Genomic DNA, 16,644 nt, shown 5'->3' with positions numbered 1-16,644 from the left:
TAATACTATTCTAGAAACAGTTTGTTCGGTCCTTTCAATTTAATAAGGTTCTGTATGAGAACCTTTCTGGTTAATACCTCTCTTAACATTGTTTTTACTTACAATGTCACATTACTCACAAACTTTGCTTAAGTCAGGCATTAAAGATTTTCTTCAAGGAAGGCCTGGGGGAAATAGCTGTAGAGAACATCAAACATTATATAACTGCCTTCTAGTGAATGTGCCTTACAAGCCCTCTTTAACAGATAGAACTTTAGACCACATCCAGTTCCTCTGTTATTAAGTTCACCTTGCGAGAGGTAAATTTGAAATCTTTTATCTTTGCATGTCTCCTACTTGCACGTCATCCCTTCTTCCTTCCCTCCTTTTTTCAACACGAAAGAATGCATAAAGGTGAAGCCCTGGCTTTGCTCAGCATTTCTTTGAATCTGTCTAAAAATAGGGGCAGGGATGGGGGGAAGATTTCTGGTTCTGCTGGCACACGATACACAAGCTAAGCTCTTGAAATGGCCAGCTGCCATCAGACATGCTGAAGTACTGCGTGATTACAACACCAGTTAAACCCTTGTGCTAGTCAAATTTTTCTAGTTCTTCTCAAACTTCTTACTGCTTTCTGTGTGGGATTGGAGAGAGGTGACATAACCTCTTGTATAGATGTGGCAAGCTAGACCCAGATCCTAGATAGAGTCATGCACTAGGGGTATGATGCAGGGACCAATTCATGGTGACTGTCAGAATGACAGTCCTTTGTTTAGGGAAGCAGAGTAGTAGCAAACTATGTTCAGGCTCACTAGTTTATAAAAGAACTGAAGGAAGCTCTGTTTGTTTACTGGAGTATCTTTTACTCCAAAACCTTACTTGAGTTTCCAGTGCAATCAGACTAGTTACCTGGGCTATATAATTACACAAACAAGTACAGTATGGGGGTCAAATAAAAGAGGTGAAGCCCCTTTAGTTTCCTTATGAAATGTGTGGGATTTGCCTGAGAAAAAATTCCCCAGAACCCTTTCTATGATCATCCCTCAAATTTTCCAAGTGTGAGCTGACTAATGACAGCTTTTTAAAATGTCCTGTGAATAAACTTTCTTGAAAAAAGAGGAGTGTGGTGTTCAATGAATCTTCAGTATCTCACAGCATAAATTTCATGTAGGATGGATATCAATGAGACTGTACAAGCGCCACAGGTAGTGAAATGGAAATACTTGTTATTTCTCTGTTCAAAAGAGTCTTGATTAAAGTGTTAATGTGGTTTTTTATTTATTTTCTCTTGTGGGGAGAAATATTTAACATAAGTAACTGGCAATCCATCTATGATGGAAGTAATAATTCAGTTATGAAATAGAAAAAGATCAGACTGTTTGAATCAGCTTCAATCTGACACTGATTTCTTCACCTTGACATGGCCTTATCCAGCACAGTTTGAAATATAATATGGCATAAAAAAAGCTGCAGTGAATTTTTTGCCTTTTTTTCCCTTTCTGTTTAGCGGGAAGTCTAATGGTGATATGCATTAAAGCTATCTACATTTAGGAACATAAAGCTTAACTCAGGAAAAAAGGGATAAGATTTGTTTTATATTTTTGGCATAGAGTAAGAAATGAAATCTGAATTAAGAAAATTGCTGACTCCTGATCTAGCTTACAGTGAAACAGAATAATCATTGCATTGATCATTTGATTGTTGTCTAAGCCCAATTTACATCAACCATAACTTCAGCATCAGCTTTTGATCTACTGTAATTATGTTAACATCCTGTCTGTGATGATTAGATCAAAGCAGTAATTTCCAGGCTTATTTGAATGAGTTCTAATAAAATAAAATGGGATTGGTTTGTATCCTACATATCACATGGTGGTGGCCTTTTTAAATTTTGTTTCTCTGACAAACTACAGTTTCAAAATGGTTCAGGTAGTCCTGGAGAGTTACTAATGTCAGGACTGAACCCAGTGTTCTTTGTTCTTCTAACTGCCACAGGCTTATAAATGTTCTAAAGTCTCCTCATCTCTTTTTCACCTCTTGACATTCAGAGATGTACACATTTACTTACTGGTGAGGATCATAGACCATTTGTTTTTTTTCCTTCCACCCATATCTGCAGCTCTTTCTCTTTTTTTATTTTTTTTTAAGTTGATTCTATTTAACACTTGACCAGTCTAAGTCCCACTTGCTTTTCTCATCCTCCTTAGCCTATTCATTCCTTCTAAGGGCAACTTTTCTTGTTCTGAAACAAACAACAAAAAAGCAAATCTGCTTCTTTACATGCTTGAAAACTCTATTGAAATGGTTGGCCTTTTAAGACTGGGGAGTATTCTGTGTATTCTAGTTGAGACCAGCTGTTGTTTGAGAGAATGGTGAAAGGGACAGATATGCCTCCCTTACCTGATAATTTGTTCTTATAATGTTCATTAACCTACTAGTTACGTTAGACAAATTACATTTATAAACTGCAGCTTGGACATCCCATTAATTACTCCATGTGAGCAATGTAAGTAGTCTTGATCTTGCTTCAGCTTCCTTTTTATCACTTAATTTTTCAAAAGTTTCATTGCTAACAGATACTTTCTGTAACATCCTGAATAGCTATTATGGTTTCTGCTGCTCCAGAGTTTTAATGATTTTTTTTCTTTCTAAAGGGACTGTATTTCATCCCTGTTCTTCTGAGTTCCCCTGCTGCTTTTGGCACTGCTGAGCATGCCCTCAATCTTGAAAGTCAAAGAAGAGGGATACACTTCCTTTGTTCCTTTGATATTTCTCTTTTATGACCTCTGTCTCACCCACCTTTCCCAGAACTCTATCCCTGACCCTTTGTTCCTCTCTTCCTACTCTCACAGATCTAGTTTTCAATTTTACCTCTCCATATCTGGCTTCTCTTCAGCTTGACAAAATCATCCAAATATATTTCCATGACCTAAAAGATCATGGCCTTGTATAAGTGTTCCTATTTCTTTATCTTCCTGATGTTTCTCTTTATCAAGTATCTCCCTGTTCAAGGGTTTCCTGTTTCCAGCAGTCTGCACCATAGTATACCCCTACTCAGAGGACACTTCTTTATTAAAAAGACACTACAGTAATTTTAAATCTTTTTAGTTAGATTAGAATCCCCCCTTAGTTATTCACTGGCTTGAAGATTTAAAAGACTTATCCTGGACAGTCTAACAGCTATCATTTATCAATGACTGAGGAAACTGACCTCTGCATCTCTTTCCCAAGTGCAGTTGGCACTTTGAAAGCTCTATTTTTTTTAGTGACAACCATCTGAAAGATGTATAAATTGCATTGTGCTTCATCTTTTATTGTCTTTGTCAACCTCTGGTAGACGTCATGGGGTTATGGGGCTTGTTAGGATCCCCTGTCTCCATGTTAAGAGTCAGCAGAAGTAGTTTATGCAGCTGTAAGGGATTTCTAAGATGCCCTTTCTTTGGGCAGTGTTCTTTAGTAAGGTTTTTAACATTATCCCCCATAACATACTCATATACATGGTGACAATGTATGGGTTAAATAAGTTGGCAGTGAGGTGGAAAGAATACTGGCTGAACCCGTAAGTGATAAAAATCCAGCTGGAGGCAAGTCACTAGTGGCATATACCAGGGGTTGATTCTGAAGCCAATATGTAACATCTTCATTAATGACCTAGACAATGAGAGAGAGTGTACCCTCAGCAATTTGCAAATACAAAACTGGGAGCAGTGGATGATACACCCAGAGGGTTGTGCTGCTGCCATTCAGAGGGACCTCAACAGGCTGGGGAAACGGGCTGACGGGAACCTTATGACATTCAACAAGGGAAGTGCAAAGCTCTGCACCTGGGGAGGAACAAGCTCATGCACCAGTATACACTGGTGACAGACCAGCTGAGAAGCAGCCCTGCACGAAAGACCTTTGGTCCTTTGAACATGAGCCAGTAATATGCTCTTATAGCAAAGCAGGCCAACAGCATCCTAGGCTGGTTTAGGAAGAGGATTGCCAGCAGGTCAGATGCGGTCATCCTCTCTATTCAGGACTTGAGACCATACCTGGGGTACTGTGTCCAGATCTGGGTTCCCCAGTGCAAGAGAGATATGGAGCTACTAGAGTGAAGGGCTATGAAGATGATTAAGGGGCTGGAGCACCTCTCATATGAGGAAAAGCTGAGAGAGCTGAGACTGTTCAGTCTGGAGAAGACTATTAACATTGTCTGTAAATACCTAATAGGTGGGGAATGAAGAAGAGAGAGACAGACTCTTCTGCATAGTGCCCACAGACCTGACAGGTTGGACAGGGCTCTGAGCAACCTGATCTAGTTGAAGATGTCCGGGCTCATTGCTGAGGGATTGGACTAGATGACCTTTAAAGGTCCCTTCCAACCCAAAGTATTCTGTGATTCTGTTCTGTTCTACGATTCTAGGACAAGAGGCGATGGACAAAATTCAAAGTGGAATTCAATTTGAACACAAGAAAACACTTTTTTTACCATGAGGGTGATCAAACACTGGAACAATTTGTGGAGTCTTCATCCTTAGAGACACTCAAAACCCAACTTGACATGGTTCTGAGCAACTTCGTGTCACTGACCTCATTGGACAGGGGAGTTGGACTAAATGATCCCAAGAAGTCCCTTTCAACCTCATGACTTTGTGATTTTGTGATTCTATAACACTGTTTTTATACGTATTAGAGGTGGAAACCTGCTGTAAGAATATTAATTGATGATAGCAGAAAGCGTACATCCTTGATTTTTTGGAGAAAACATTCCATTATAATGGTCTAGCTATACCAATTCTTTCAGAACCTTTCTATTTAATATTAAACAATTGGGGTATTTAGGTGGAACTTAAAACAGTGAGAATCAACTGTGAAAATGCTGTGACATGAAAACCAACCATATGTATTTATTAGTAGTATCGCCCACTTTTTGATTCACACTGGGTATCATGAAGATTATGTTATTATGACTTTGTTGAAGGAGCGTGGACCTGGAATTTGGCATAGTAAATCCTGTATCCTGTTTGAATGAAGGATGGAAAGACAAGGTTATATGACAAGAAACTAGAAAGAGGAATGTAAGGGGCTATAATAGACAGATGATGTATTGACTGATGATGTATGATTAATAACTGTGTGCATTGTAAGGAGGGAGCTGTAAAGTGAAAGATGAAGAGTAATGTGTAAGAATATTTTTTTTGAAAGATGTACACCTGAATCTCTCAAAGTAGAAAAATGGGAGTTATGTTGTATAACATGAAAAGTACTAAACTAGAAAAAAGTGCAAAGTTTTGTATTGCATCCAAAGGGGCATTGCTTTTAGAATTCATGGAAGTGAGTATATATAACATTCATAATATGAGAAAAGAGTTTAAAAAATCTGTACTGCGGAATGGGGCTGAACTAATTTCCTGAGGAAATTACTAACCTGCGCTTGGGTACAGAGCTTGAGGTTTGGAAAGCATTTCAGCTAAGTATCATCACAACCTGGAACAGAAATGAGCTACTTACCTGCATATCCTGTATAGGGATCTCCATCACGACCAATACAAACGGAACAATGCCAGGCTTAGGGAGGTGGCTGAAAAATAGTTTTAAAAATGAACTTTATATTCAGTGCTTTTCAGGCAAATGGGAATCTACATATCTTTATGGAAAAGCTCTTCTTCTGTGTAGGCTAAACCACTATGCTACTTTAAACCTCTCCATTTATAAATACAGATAATTCTGTTTTGTCTGCCTTTTACTGTTTTTTCTTCTAGCTGAGGAAGCACAAGTATGTAAAACTGGAAAAAGGAAATTGAAGATGATTGTTTACAAAAAAATTATTACAAGGCAAAACTGTACTAAGAGCTTTATCAATTAGATGGCTTTCATTCCTAGAAGCCCTGTGCATGCTGGCTTCTTTCCAAACACTGAAGAAAGATTGTGCCTGAGTAGCAGGTCTCAGCAATTTAAAGTCATATTGACAGTGGGTGGTTAAGGCAAGTAACACTAGGAAACTTACTCAAAGTATATTAAATGATAAATATGTGAGATAAATATTGGACTTTATACATACAAACATATATTCCAAAATCAGTTCTGTTATAAATTGCTTGTTTGATTCACTTTTGTTTTGCTTAGATTTTTGGCTGTTTCATAGGAGAAAGTGATGCCATGTCTTCCCAGCTGAAAGAAAACATGGGTTTCCTTGTATCCAAAAAACCACAGATTACTCATGCAGGTGACATAGTTCATCCTAATTTTTTTTAATGCTGTCTGTTACACACTTTATTGAAAGGACAGTAATAAGATCGCATGTCTGTCTGTGCTTATTATTCATGATGCCTCTTCTTCTTATGTGTTCCAGAATATATGTTTTTTCACTAAACTCTTTGCATCCGAATACTCCACTGCTGCCTTTTCTCCATTTTCCTAAATTATTCTGAAATTATGAATTCTTCTGACTCAGACTGTTTATTTATGCAGTTATTCTTTGCCTTTCTGTATTTTTAAATAATGTAGGAATAACTAGCACATCCATAATGCATTAATGACATTTAAAAATGCAACATGATTATTTAAATCAAGTATAGGATGATCCATGATATAATGCATTACTGCCTTGGAGTTGGTAGCAGTATGCATTTCAGGAAGAGAAAATTTTCTTGATATTATGGTTCTATTTGTTTAGATTTTCTGTGTCTGTAAGATGAAGAGTAATGTTTACTCATTGAAAGGTGCCCCATCTGGATTTCACAGTACTGTCCTCTTGGAAACGGGTGCTAACTGTTTTTAACAACCAGCTAATTCTGACTCAAACTTTTTCATTACTCCATTAGGCAGTATACATGGGAACTGAGTGAACTGTGATCCAGCATGTAAACTTACCCGTAAAAAAAAGCTAGATTTTTTTTTTATCAAAGTTAAATTTGTCTGTATTTTTAAAGTACAGTAGGAAATACTAATTGTTGTTTTCAACTATAAATCTACTGAACCATCAATAGAAATTGACAGAAAATAGAGATGGCTAATAGAAGACCTTCTTAACAGAAGTTAGTTTAATAGAAAATAATATGCATTTCTTTTTAGAAAACGTTTCCCTTAATACAAAATATGCTATTGGAATTATATATATATATCGCATATATAGTGAAAACCAGATAATTATCTATTTGCTACGGCTACTGAGAATATGTAGAATGGGCAGAAACATTTTTTGGTTCTTTGCAAAGAATTATTAAATACAGCAAGATCTAGAAGCTTGAAAGTCTTGAATTTTCTGACAGTCTGCATGACACAGCTTCACAGTTACTCCCTTCATCAGCAAACTCTAAGGAGACCTGTACCATTTTAAGTAGAAGTTCAGGCTCAAGATGCTGTTAAAGTAGAATTTGTAAATGGCTCTCCCAGATGATTATGTTACTATTTCAAGGTATGCACTTCTAGATGCTGTGAGATACATCACACACCTATGCTCATTGGCGCTTTACATTGGTACAATTTTAATACAACCAGTTTATTAAAAATTGTTTCAAACGATGCAGTAAAGCTTTATAGCAGCACTAATGCTTTCTAGGGGTTTTAGCTAATTAGTGTGTAATGTTTATGACAGGAGTGTGCAAAGCAAGAAGTGATTCCTGTGGATGATTAAACAACAAAGCAGTGCTGCAGTTTTCATAAATGCTGAAATAATTTATTTGAAAGCCTAGTATTTTGTCCTCCAGAGCATTATCCCTCTTACGTACCTACAAAAAATAATTTCACAAAGTATAATGTTAAAAATAGCTCTCTTCCCCACCCCCAACCTCCCCATGCTGTTTTCAAGTTGAATTGCTGCCTTCTCATAGACTGGACAGACGTCACTCTGACATCAGTGACTGCAGTGTAAATGATTGTACACCCAGCTGCTTAATGCAGTGAATTAGAGACCTCAAATCCCACTTATAAAACTGTATGTTCTGAAAACTACTAAGGCATTACGACAGCAGTCATTTACTGATGCTATGATCTCTGATCTCAGTTGATCTAAGCAAATGACTTTTGACTTCATTAGAATTGTTCTGATATATGTTGATGCAAGCAAGGGAAAACTAGTTCTTCAGCATTGCTATCATTTGAGTCCTGTTGCTAGATTATGACTTCACATCACAAAGGCAAATATGGAGTTAGCAACTTTTGCATCATTCTTCTTCTCTCAAAGACTAAGGATTTAAAGAGTCCTGGCTTTAAAATCTCAGCTAGTGAGCTGTTTTGCCTAATTTGGCTTTGCAGCATATTGGTAAAGGGAGTATGTAGAAGCTTGCCCTGAAGGTGCTGCTTGGTGGATCTTGTGCTCTGAATGGAAGGGCCAAAATATAGATTCATGAGCAGTGCATTGACAAATAGACAGGGAAGCTATTTTCATATTATGGTTGCATTTTTAAGATTATTAAAATGTATGGTGTTCTTGGATGCACATATATGCCACAGAACTCAGTGTGTTCCATGTAAATGAATGAATAATACTTGAGCAGACATAATTAGTGAATCTGATATTATAGAGATTTTAACTGTGCCACTCCTGGGGCATTTGAAAAAAAATATACATGTGGAGGAAGAGACAAGGCCATATTCTGTTCATTTACCCTGGTGTAAACTGACGTCCAGTGCAACCAAGTTTTCCACAACATCAGCTTAGTATTATTCTCATTGCTTTTTGGAAAGCAACTGTAACTTGACAATCTCTTTAACGGTTATGTTATATTCTTGGAGTCAGCTGACAATCTAGACAAGAAGTTTTTATTTGATACTGGGTAGAGAATTTCTGCCATAAAAAGTGTGACAGGAGGATATGTTTGACATAATGGTATCTCTCACTATTATGGTGCAATACCATAATTGTTAGGATTATGATTCCAAAGAAGTACAATACAAAACCTGGTAGCTTTAGTGTCGACAGATAACTCCATTTAGTATCTGTGAGCACCCACCTCTGTTCAGCTCTGCACCTGATCTGTGTGCCCCTGTCTTGTGCCACTTTCCCGTCCTTTCCCAGCTGTTCCCACTTTTCCAGCCTTCCCTAGGGAAAGAAAGAAGTAGGTTAGAAATACTTTGGATTCCTCCCCTTTAGGATGGAGGATCATTACTGCTGGGGATCACTGGTCAGTTGGGATCATTACTGCTGAGCATGTCAGTCTCTACCATAGGGTGTAGAGGGTTTCAGGGGAAAATCTTTGGCTTCCCCAGGACATTTATTTGTCTGGGGAGCTGATGGTTAGTGAAAAGAGAAGAGAAACCCATGCCCACAACTCCATGAAAGCATTCTGGATCAGAAAAAATTAATGGTATTTGATGATGTCATGTTACTTCTGTTGTTGTCATTATAGTCACTCTTTTGGTACCAGAATTGTGACTTTTTCAGGTGCTTTAGTTACAAGTGACCCTCTTCTGCTTCGTGCTCTACCTAGTCTTAGGGAATAGTTGATTGTATATAACATTCTTATTTAAGTGTTTGCACTGAATGGCCCTGGCTTTGGCCAATTCACTTTCTTCTCATCCTTCCTCTAACTACTGCACTGGAAATAGAATTAAAGTGGCTGTTACTGGGCTTGACATTCCTGAACTTTCTGATGGTTGTTAAAGATTTTCATGCTTTCAGAACACAATATTTTAAGCTATTTTGTTTGTAAAATTGATATTCTATATCCTTATCCCAAAATGCAATGAAATCAAATTCTGGATTTTTTTAAAGACAGTAAATCCCAATTTCAAGACAGTTTAAATGTATGTTGCTATTAAATTTATTAACTTGGGGATTTTGGGGGAGACATAACTCTAGAACTGGGTCACAGTTTTTCTATTATAAAGCATGGTTATTAAAACTGAAGGTTTGCATTTTAATAGCTTTTATCTAAAAATTGTAAAAAATAAAAGGACAATATCTTATGTGAGTGTAAATCATCACCTAGTATTTATCTATTAAAGGTATGGTGAATTATACTAGTTGAAGACCTCAGCACCAAATGGTTATAATGCACAACTATGAATAATACCTTATGATTAATTTCTGAATAGCTGAAGAGAGAAAGCTGCGTTTACCTTGCATAGCTTACATTTCTCCTTTTCATATCTGCAGAAATAACAGTCGATTCTTTTTTCACCACAGTTGTTATGCCATTTTCATCTGTTTTAACATCATCATCAATACTGGCAGTAGCTAACTGATCAGCTAGATATTTGTATGCATCTTGTGCAAATGAAGTAAGGTCCTGAATTCAGAGATGAGTTATCAGACTTAAAACCTTCCAACCCACCGATAAACCAATGATGAACAGAGGGTGGCTGACAAACTGCAGAACAGTCCCTAGGTTCCTCTACCTTCTTCCATTCAGTGTTCTCATTCTTAAGATTTCAGAGCAGAGGCTTATTCAACCACAGTAACAGAGGTCTTGACCCTGAAGATATTGAGCCAGGAAGGCTGTGAAACTAGTAGTTCTAGAAATAAAATCCAGTGGTGACCAGCCATCAGAACTTTCCCACATCATGATGGTATAAATGGAAAATGAACTATGAGTACAGATCATTTACTGTTTTTTTTCCAGGGATGTTATGAGAAAAGGTCACTTCAAGAAAACCTGATTTCATTTCTTGGATGAGGTATGTGCCTAAGTGAAAATAATAGACATAAATATAATGCACTTAAAACTCTGTAAAGTATTCCACTTAGTACCATATGACTTTCTGTTTTAAAATATGATCACTGAAAAAACCTCTAGAGTGCATGGATTAAAAATTGTTCAGCCGACAGGTCCCAAAAACAGCAGTCAGCCTAGAATCATCATTGAATGATGTTGGCAATACTGGCAGTGAACAAGTCACTTCTCTTGAAGAATGGAAGTGAAATGTCTTTTAAGTGTAGTATTAGAAAAACATCAACAGACCCAGTGGATGAGCCAGACAAGCTGAAACAGAAACTACTGGAAATGAGGTAGTGACGACAGAGCCCTTGAATGAGGGGATGGAACAAGGATGTAATGAAAACGTTTATCTAGTGCAACTGCCTCATTTGTCAAGTACGGCAGTGCCAAGATAAATTCTTATAGCCCCTGCTCCAAAGCTGGAACTAGGCAGCATGTTTTGCTTATAGTCTCTGGCAAACTGTTCTCTTCTATCAGCCACTTCTCAGTATATCAAATTAATTACTAATTTGTGAATTGCTCTCTTGAGGACTTCCATACTAGCAGTTTCTAACTAGTCTCAAGCTCCATGCTAGGAGGCTGTTTGGGTCAAGAACTTTCATTTTGGATCTTAAGGATAGAGCACCATGCTCTGCTGTTCACACACACAGCCGGTTCACTCCACAGGCTGAGGCCCCTGAACAAGAACTGGCCTGGAAGGCGCTGCTGGCTAACTTGAATGATCTCTGTCTCTGTTGGGCTCTAAACTTCTCAGTGGACATTCTCTGGAGCATGCTATGCAGGAAGCCAAACTGTTCTTATAGAAGTCTCTCCAGGCCTATATAACCACTGATCTTTGGTGTAATTAGTGTAATTTAAGTAACTTCACTGGAATTATTAAAGGCAAGTTTAGTGCAATTTGTTTTAAGATGAGAATGATGCAGTTACATACATGAAAACAGTTCTATTGCTGCCTATTTCAGGAAACCTGAATTCTTCTACACTGGATCTTTCCCTGACTGGCAGCATCTATTAAACTGGTGCAACAAATGCATTTTTTTCTACTTTTTCTGTTATATTATCAAATATGACTGCGCCTGTAAATGTAAAATGAAAGAAGAGGATAAATCTGGAGTTTGTTTTACTGATTCTTGCTTTTTGCTGGCATATACAAAATGCACATCATGTGTTGAAACCTGATTGTTTTCAGACACTTTTTTAGACTGCCAATCACTAATTAGAAGTATTTATCTTCTATAGAGAGGAGAATCTTACAAGATAAACTCTGTATTGGGGAACCTTTTCCTCCTGTTGGAGTGTTCATTGCTTCTCTACCTATGTCTTTCTGCTTTCACTCAAAGTTCCTTGCACTTAGAATGCTGTAAGGAAAATCTGATTGTGTAAACCATATGGGGTTTTTTGTACGTTTATTAGACATAAGTTGATGTATGCAGCCTTTGTATAAATCTTGTAAAAAAAACCAACTTCATATGAACATGCATTCTTATTCACTCTTCAAACCAAAAGTGTTTTTAATGCTTCTTAGGTTGTAATTTCTGTTAGTTTTTCTCTACTTTTTAGTGAAATAGTAACTTAATGATAATCATGTCTCTAAGCCAGGGGATGCTACAATACAATGGCTAGGATGCTTCACTTTAAAAGAAAAGTCAAGCTCAATTTTACTTGGCTGGGTTTAAAATGTTTACTTAACTGCAAGCAGGCCTTGCCCTCGATGAATTAGAGGATAGAGTTGTTCCTATCTGGAGTAAAACCAGTCAGATCAGAAGGCATATATTATTCCAACATCTGTTTCCCTTTCACTGCTAATTCTTTAGGGGAGTAATAGCCCTCAACCCTATTGTGGAGTGAAGCATTTTTCCTGAGAACATGTTAAGCCTTAAGGTAGCTTTACATAGCAGTGCATAGGTGCGCGTTCCTTGTTTCATTTGCGTAGGGACTAACTGTTGCCAAATTCTTGTTTGACTGTCTGATTTTCCAGTCACAAATATTGTGACAAGAGAGAGACGCTGAAGCCCGTGCTCATACTCCGTTTGGTGGTTCAGCATCATTAGCTACATGGAGAGAATAGTGAGGGAGAAACTGATGTCCAGAATTGCCTAATAAGACTGGAACCAAAGACTGGTAGGAAGTAGAGAGCACTAAAGCCCTGTAGAGTGTAAGTATATAACTAACTCTGACGCCAACGTAATTAAGAAACTAACTACATTTTTTAAAGTTTAGTGGCTTAGTTGTGGAAAGTTAAATGTTTCTCACTTTTCCTGGGCGTGGAAGGTTCAACCTTATTTATCTGTGCATATGAAGAGCTAAAATAAATTGACTCCAGTGGCTATATCAGTTTTTCAAAGGGGCAAAGGGTCCCTGGCATCTATCATCAGTGTGAAAGGCTCTGGCTTTTTCTCTTCCGTTACTCTATCGTGTGGAAAGGGCTCTGACCTCAGCTGCAGGAAAAACTTGAAAGTCTGTGTCAAGTGCCAGCACCCAGTAAACACCAAGTGCATTTTTACCTGCAGGTAGACATGGGGTAAGAGGAAAAAGATAAGACTTCACAGAATGTGGAGGAGGTGACCTATAGGTGCTTTAGAAGGAAGCTTCAGGAAAGTAGACTTTGACAGTTGGCCTTGAGGCAGAGGTTAAAGGAAAACATTTGCTCTTTGAGACATTTAAAGAAACACATCTGGATGGAAACTGTGTCTCACTGCTGGACATATGAACATAATTGTTCTAATATTTTGCTTAATTCCTTTGTTAGAATTAGTAAATTGTGCCCCGAGAGGAGAATATCCCCTGCCAGCCCAAATGACAACAGCTGTTTTCACTCTGTTCTAGGTTCTCGCAGCATTTGAATTTGACCTTCAGTAAAGGAAAACAGAATAGCAGCCTTGAGCTAACATGCCTAAAATATTTAAGTATGATGAAGATGTTTCCCTTGAATTGCCAAGCTAATCTTTAGCGTTTCCCACTCATTCTTCCTTAACTGTTATCAGATACCTGGCTTTCTTCTGTCTTCCAAGATTATCCTCACAGGTTAACTGGGTTGTTTCTCCCAAATAGGTGAGAAATACTTTGTGTTCAGCTGGGATAAGTCCCCTCTCAAGGCATGTACTGACTGACTTGGAAAGATTCAGCTACCAGCACAGCATATATGAGGGACAGACCTTGTCATGGAAAGAGGGCACTTGATCTGTAAATAAGGACTAGTCATGCTTTCTCAGATCACTGCCCTGTAGTGTGGTTTGTTTTGTTTAATTGTTTCAAAATAATATTAGAGGTTCTGGGCTGTATATCTAGGCAAGTATATGAAATAAAGTTTTTGGTATCAATGTTTTAAGTCCTTTCATCAGGGCTTGTTTTATTGCCTAAAATTCAACTAGAGCACAGAAAGAAAGCAAAGGGACATCTGTCCTTTAGACGTCTCTTTAAGCAGTTAAGTGCAAAGATTCTCCTTGGTGCTTGGTTTTGATCCTCCTTTTGCCTCTGTACCATGTCACTACATGTGATAGCCTGCAAAACCTTTCCAAGATGCAGCTTTGTTACTTTGGCTACATCATCAAGAGCCAGCACTACAAAGCAGTGGCTTAATCACCAATGTAAAATGAACTGGGTTTACACCAGCTACTCGTTGTTATCTGACACTATTGTAAGGACCAAAAAACCCCATAGTTAACAAAGTCTTCCATAAAAATTACCAAGCAATCCATAAGGCCTCTGCAGGACTGCTATTTTCCATGTGTTTATCGTAGAAAACAACACAAGGAATCCTTGCATATGTAATACCACTTGCCCACAGGCCATTAGGAAGGAAAGAAGCTTTCTCCCACAATAGAGTGTTGACATCACTCTGGCAGGATTTTGGACCCTGTACACTAACAGCAAAATCAATATGGTGTATGACAACGGAAATAAAAGCAGAAGCACCAGCAGCTGCCTTCGGTTCGCTGTGGGTTTCATATTGTGCTTTTTGCTTCCTAACTCACTTTGTGGATATAAACTGTTTCTTTAGCAACACAGGTCCCTGTTTTAGCTGTTTTTCAAGTACTTCCACTGGAACTAGTTTTTTAGAGGTTACAGGTAGGTACAGCTTACTTTAGGAACTGCAATAACAGCCTTGTTTAAGTCTGTGTCAAATGCTTCTGTGTCATATTAATCTACAAAAGAAAGCTGCTTCAGTCAGTGTTATTTTATAGATGTTCTGAATTATTTTAAAGTAATAGATGATTGTGCCATTGCAGACATAACAAATGGAGCAATTCCATTTCAAACCTCTGGTTTAGGAAGGCACATTACATTTTTGGGGAAAAAATCAAACGGCTATTAATGTTTCAACAAAAACCAAAATTCTGGCCGTGTGGTAGTGAGTTTGAGTCTCTAATCTTACACTTTGCAAGAGAAATTATTTTACATTAAGACCTGTATAATTGGAGGTATACATGAAAGATGGCTTAATATGGGCAGATGTATATCTTTGTAAATATTTGATCTACCTATTGGGAGAATTAAAATTATTTAACACAAATGACTTATTTTTACAAACACTCATTTCAGTAGGGCTTGTGCTATTATAGCTGAAATTTCGTCTGCCTTTAACTTTCTTTTCTTTTGAACTAAACTGTATCCAAGTACAAATTTGATCTGCTTTACTGTGAATGTTTTAGCTGAAGTTTCCTCTGCTCAGAGTGTTTTATTCAGGGTGTAATTACAGTTCAACTAACAGTATATATGTATTGCATCCTCTCATGTGCAACATCTGTGCATCTGAGGCAAGTCCCTGATAACAGAGGCTGGCCGTGACACCTCTACAACTTCATGTATGAGCTAGTCCTGGAGTTAGAAGTCTCAGTGCTGTTAGCTGGGGCTGGACCTAGCAGCTGCTAGTGCAGTGTGTATGGGATTTTTATGAAGATGGTTTAAAATATTTACTTAAATGACAGACATTTATATATTTACAGAGGCAATCCTTCTTTAGCTACCCTTTTTATTTTCATCAGGATACTGCTCAGATCAATGGGTGTGATTTCCTACTTCAGCCGAAATGTGTCATGGCCATAACTGAAAAGACAGTCATCATCTGGGACTATAAATCAAAAGGGAGTCAGGTATTTTGTTGGATCAGGCAATGCTAAAGCAGAAGCCTGAAAAAGATTAATCTTTGTTTTCCATATACATTCACATTCCTTTGATCTAACAGAATGAAGGCATTAACTTTTGTCTTTGCAAGAACTCAGTAAAACAGTGGAATTTAGACTAAAGAAGGAATAACCTTTCCACACCAAATGGGTTTATTAGTGTGTTTTAAAAACTTGGAAGAAAGAGGAAAATTTTGTACTATGTTGCAAACAAACCCCCAAAGAATTGATTTTCTAAGTATATCAAATGCATATGTGTGCACGTGTATATCTAATCGTGTGTGCATGTGGATATGTATAATTTGGAAGCGATTAAGAATTAAGGGACAGGTTTACTGGGGAATTTAACATAGACCCCTTTGAGGTAACTTCTTGACTTAAAATATTTCTGCATATCCTGTACTTTGTTCTGGTCTTTTCGAGAGCCAAAGCATCTTGACGTTGCCAGTGTATGTTCAAACTGTTAAAGTTTTCTTGAATGCCTTATTACAAAATACAATTTATGTAAGGATTTCTGACCCATACCTGAACTTTTTCCTCCTGTTCCTGGGGCTCTTCTCAGCAACCGAATTGACTGAGAAGATGAGAAGCAGCAAAGTAAATATTTTTAGGATAAGATCAAGTCTTAGGATTTTGTTGTTGTTGATATTAAAATTCCACTCCCCAAGTTCAGGCTGATCAATGGAACAATTTCTGTCAATTCAATTGGACTTCTGGGAAGGAAGGCTCAAAATTTTATTCTCCACTCATTATTCCCCAGGTTTCCTCCAGTCAGTGAGAGCTGAAAGTATCCTGTGACTAAATAGGAGCAGTTCTCTTTTAAGACCACAGAAATAATACAGAGACAGTTCTATATCTGGTGTTGTGTCTCTTTAACGTTTCTGTGCTACATGGAAAAC

General features: G+C 37.7%; 1 protein-coding gene across 1 annotated transcript in view; it reads left to right on the top strand.

Annotated features, from left to right (window-relative positions):
• Positions 1 to 16,644, top strand: part of WDR64 (WD repeat domain 64) — a 71,875-nt gene that overhangs the window by 6,280 nt on the left and 48,951 nt on the right. The window contains 2 exon segments of the mRNA XM_037391719.1: positions 6,088 to 6,183; positions 15,608 to 15,715. Of these exon segments, the coding sequence (XP_037247616.1) occupies positions 6,088 to 6,183; positions 15,608 to 15,715 (204 nt within the window).

Source organism: Falco rusticolus, chromosome 6, assembly GCF_015220075.1.
Source record: "Falco rusticolus isolate bFalRus1 chromosome 6, bFalRus1.pri, whole genome shotgun sequence".
NCBI classification, from domain to species: Eukaryota; Metazoa; Chordata; class Aves; order Falconiformes; family Falconidae; genus Falco; species Falco rusticolus.
This window is presented reverse-complemented; position numbering and strand designations above follow the sequence as displayed.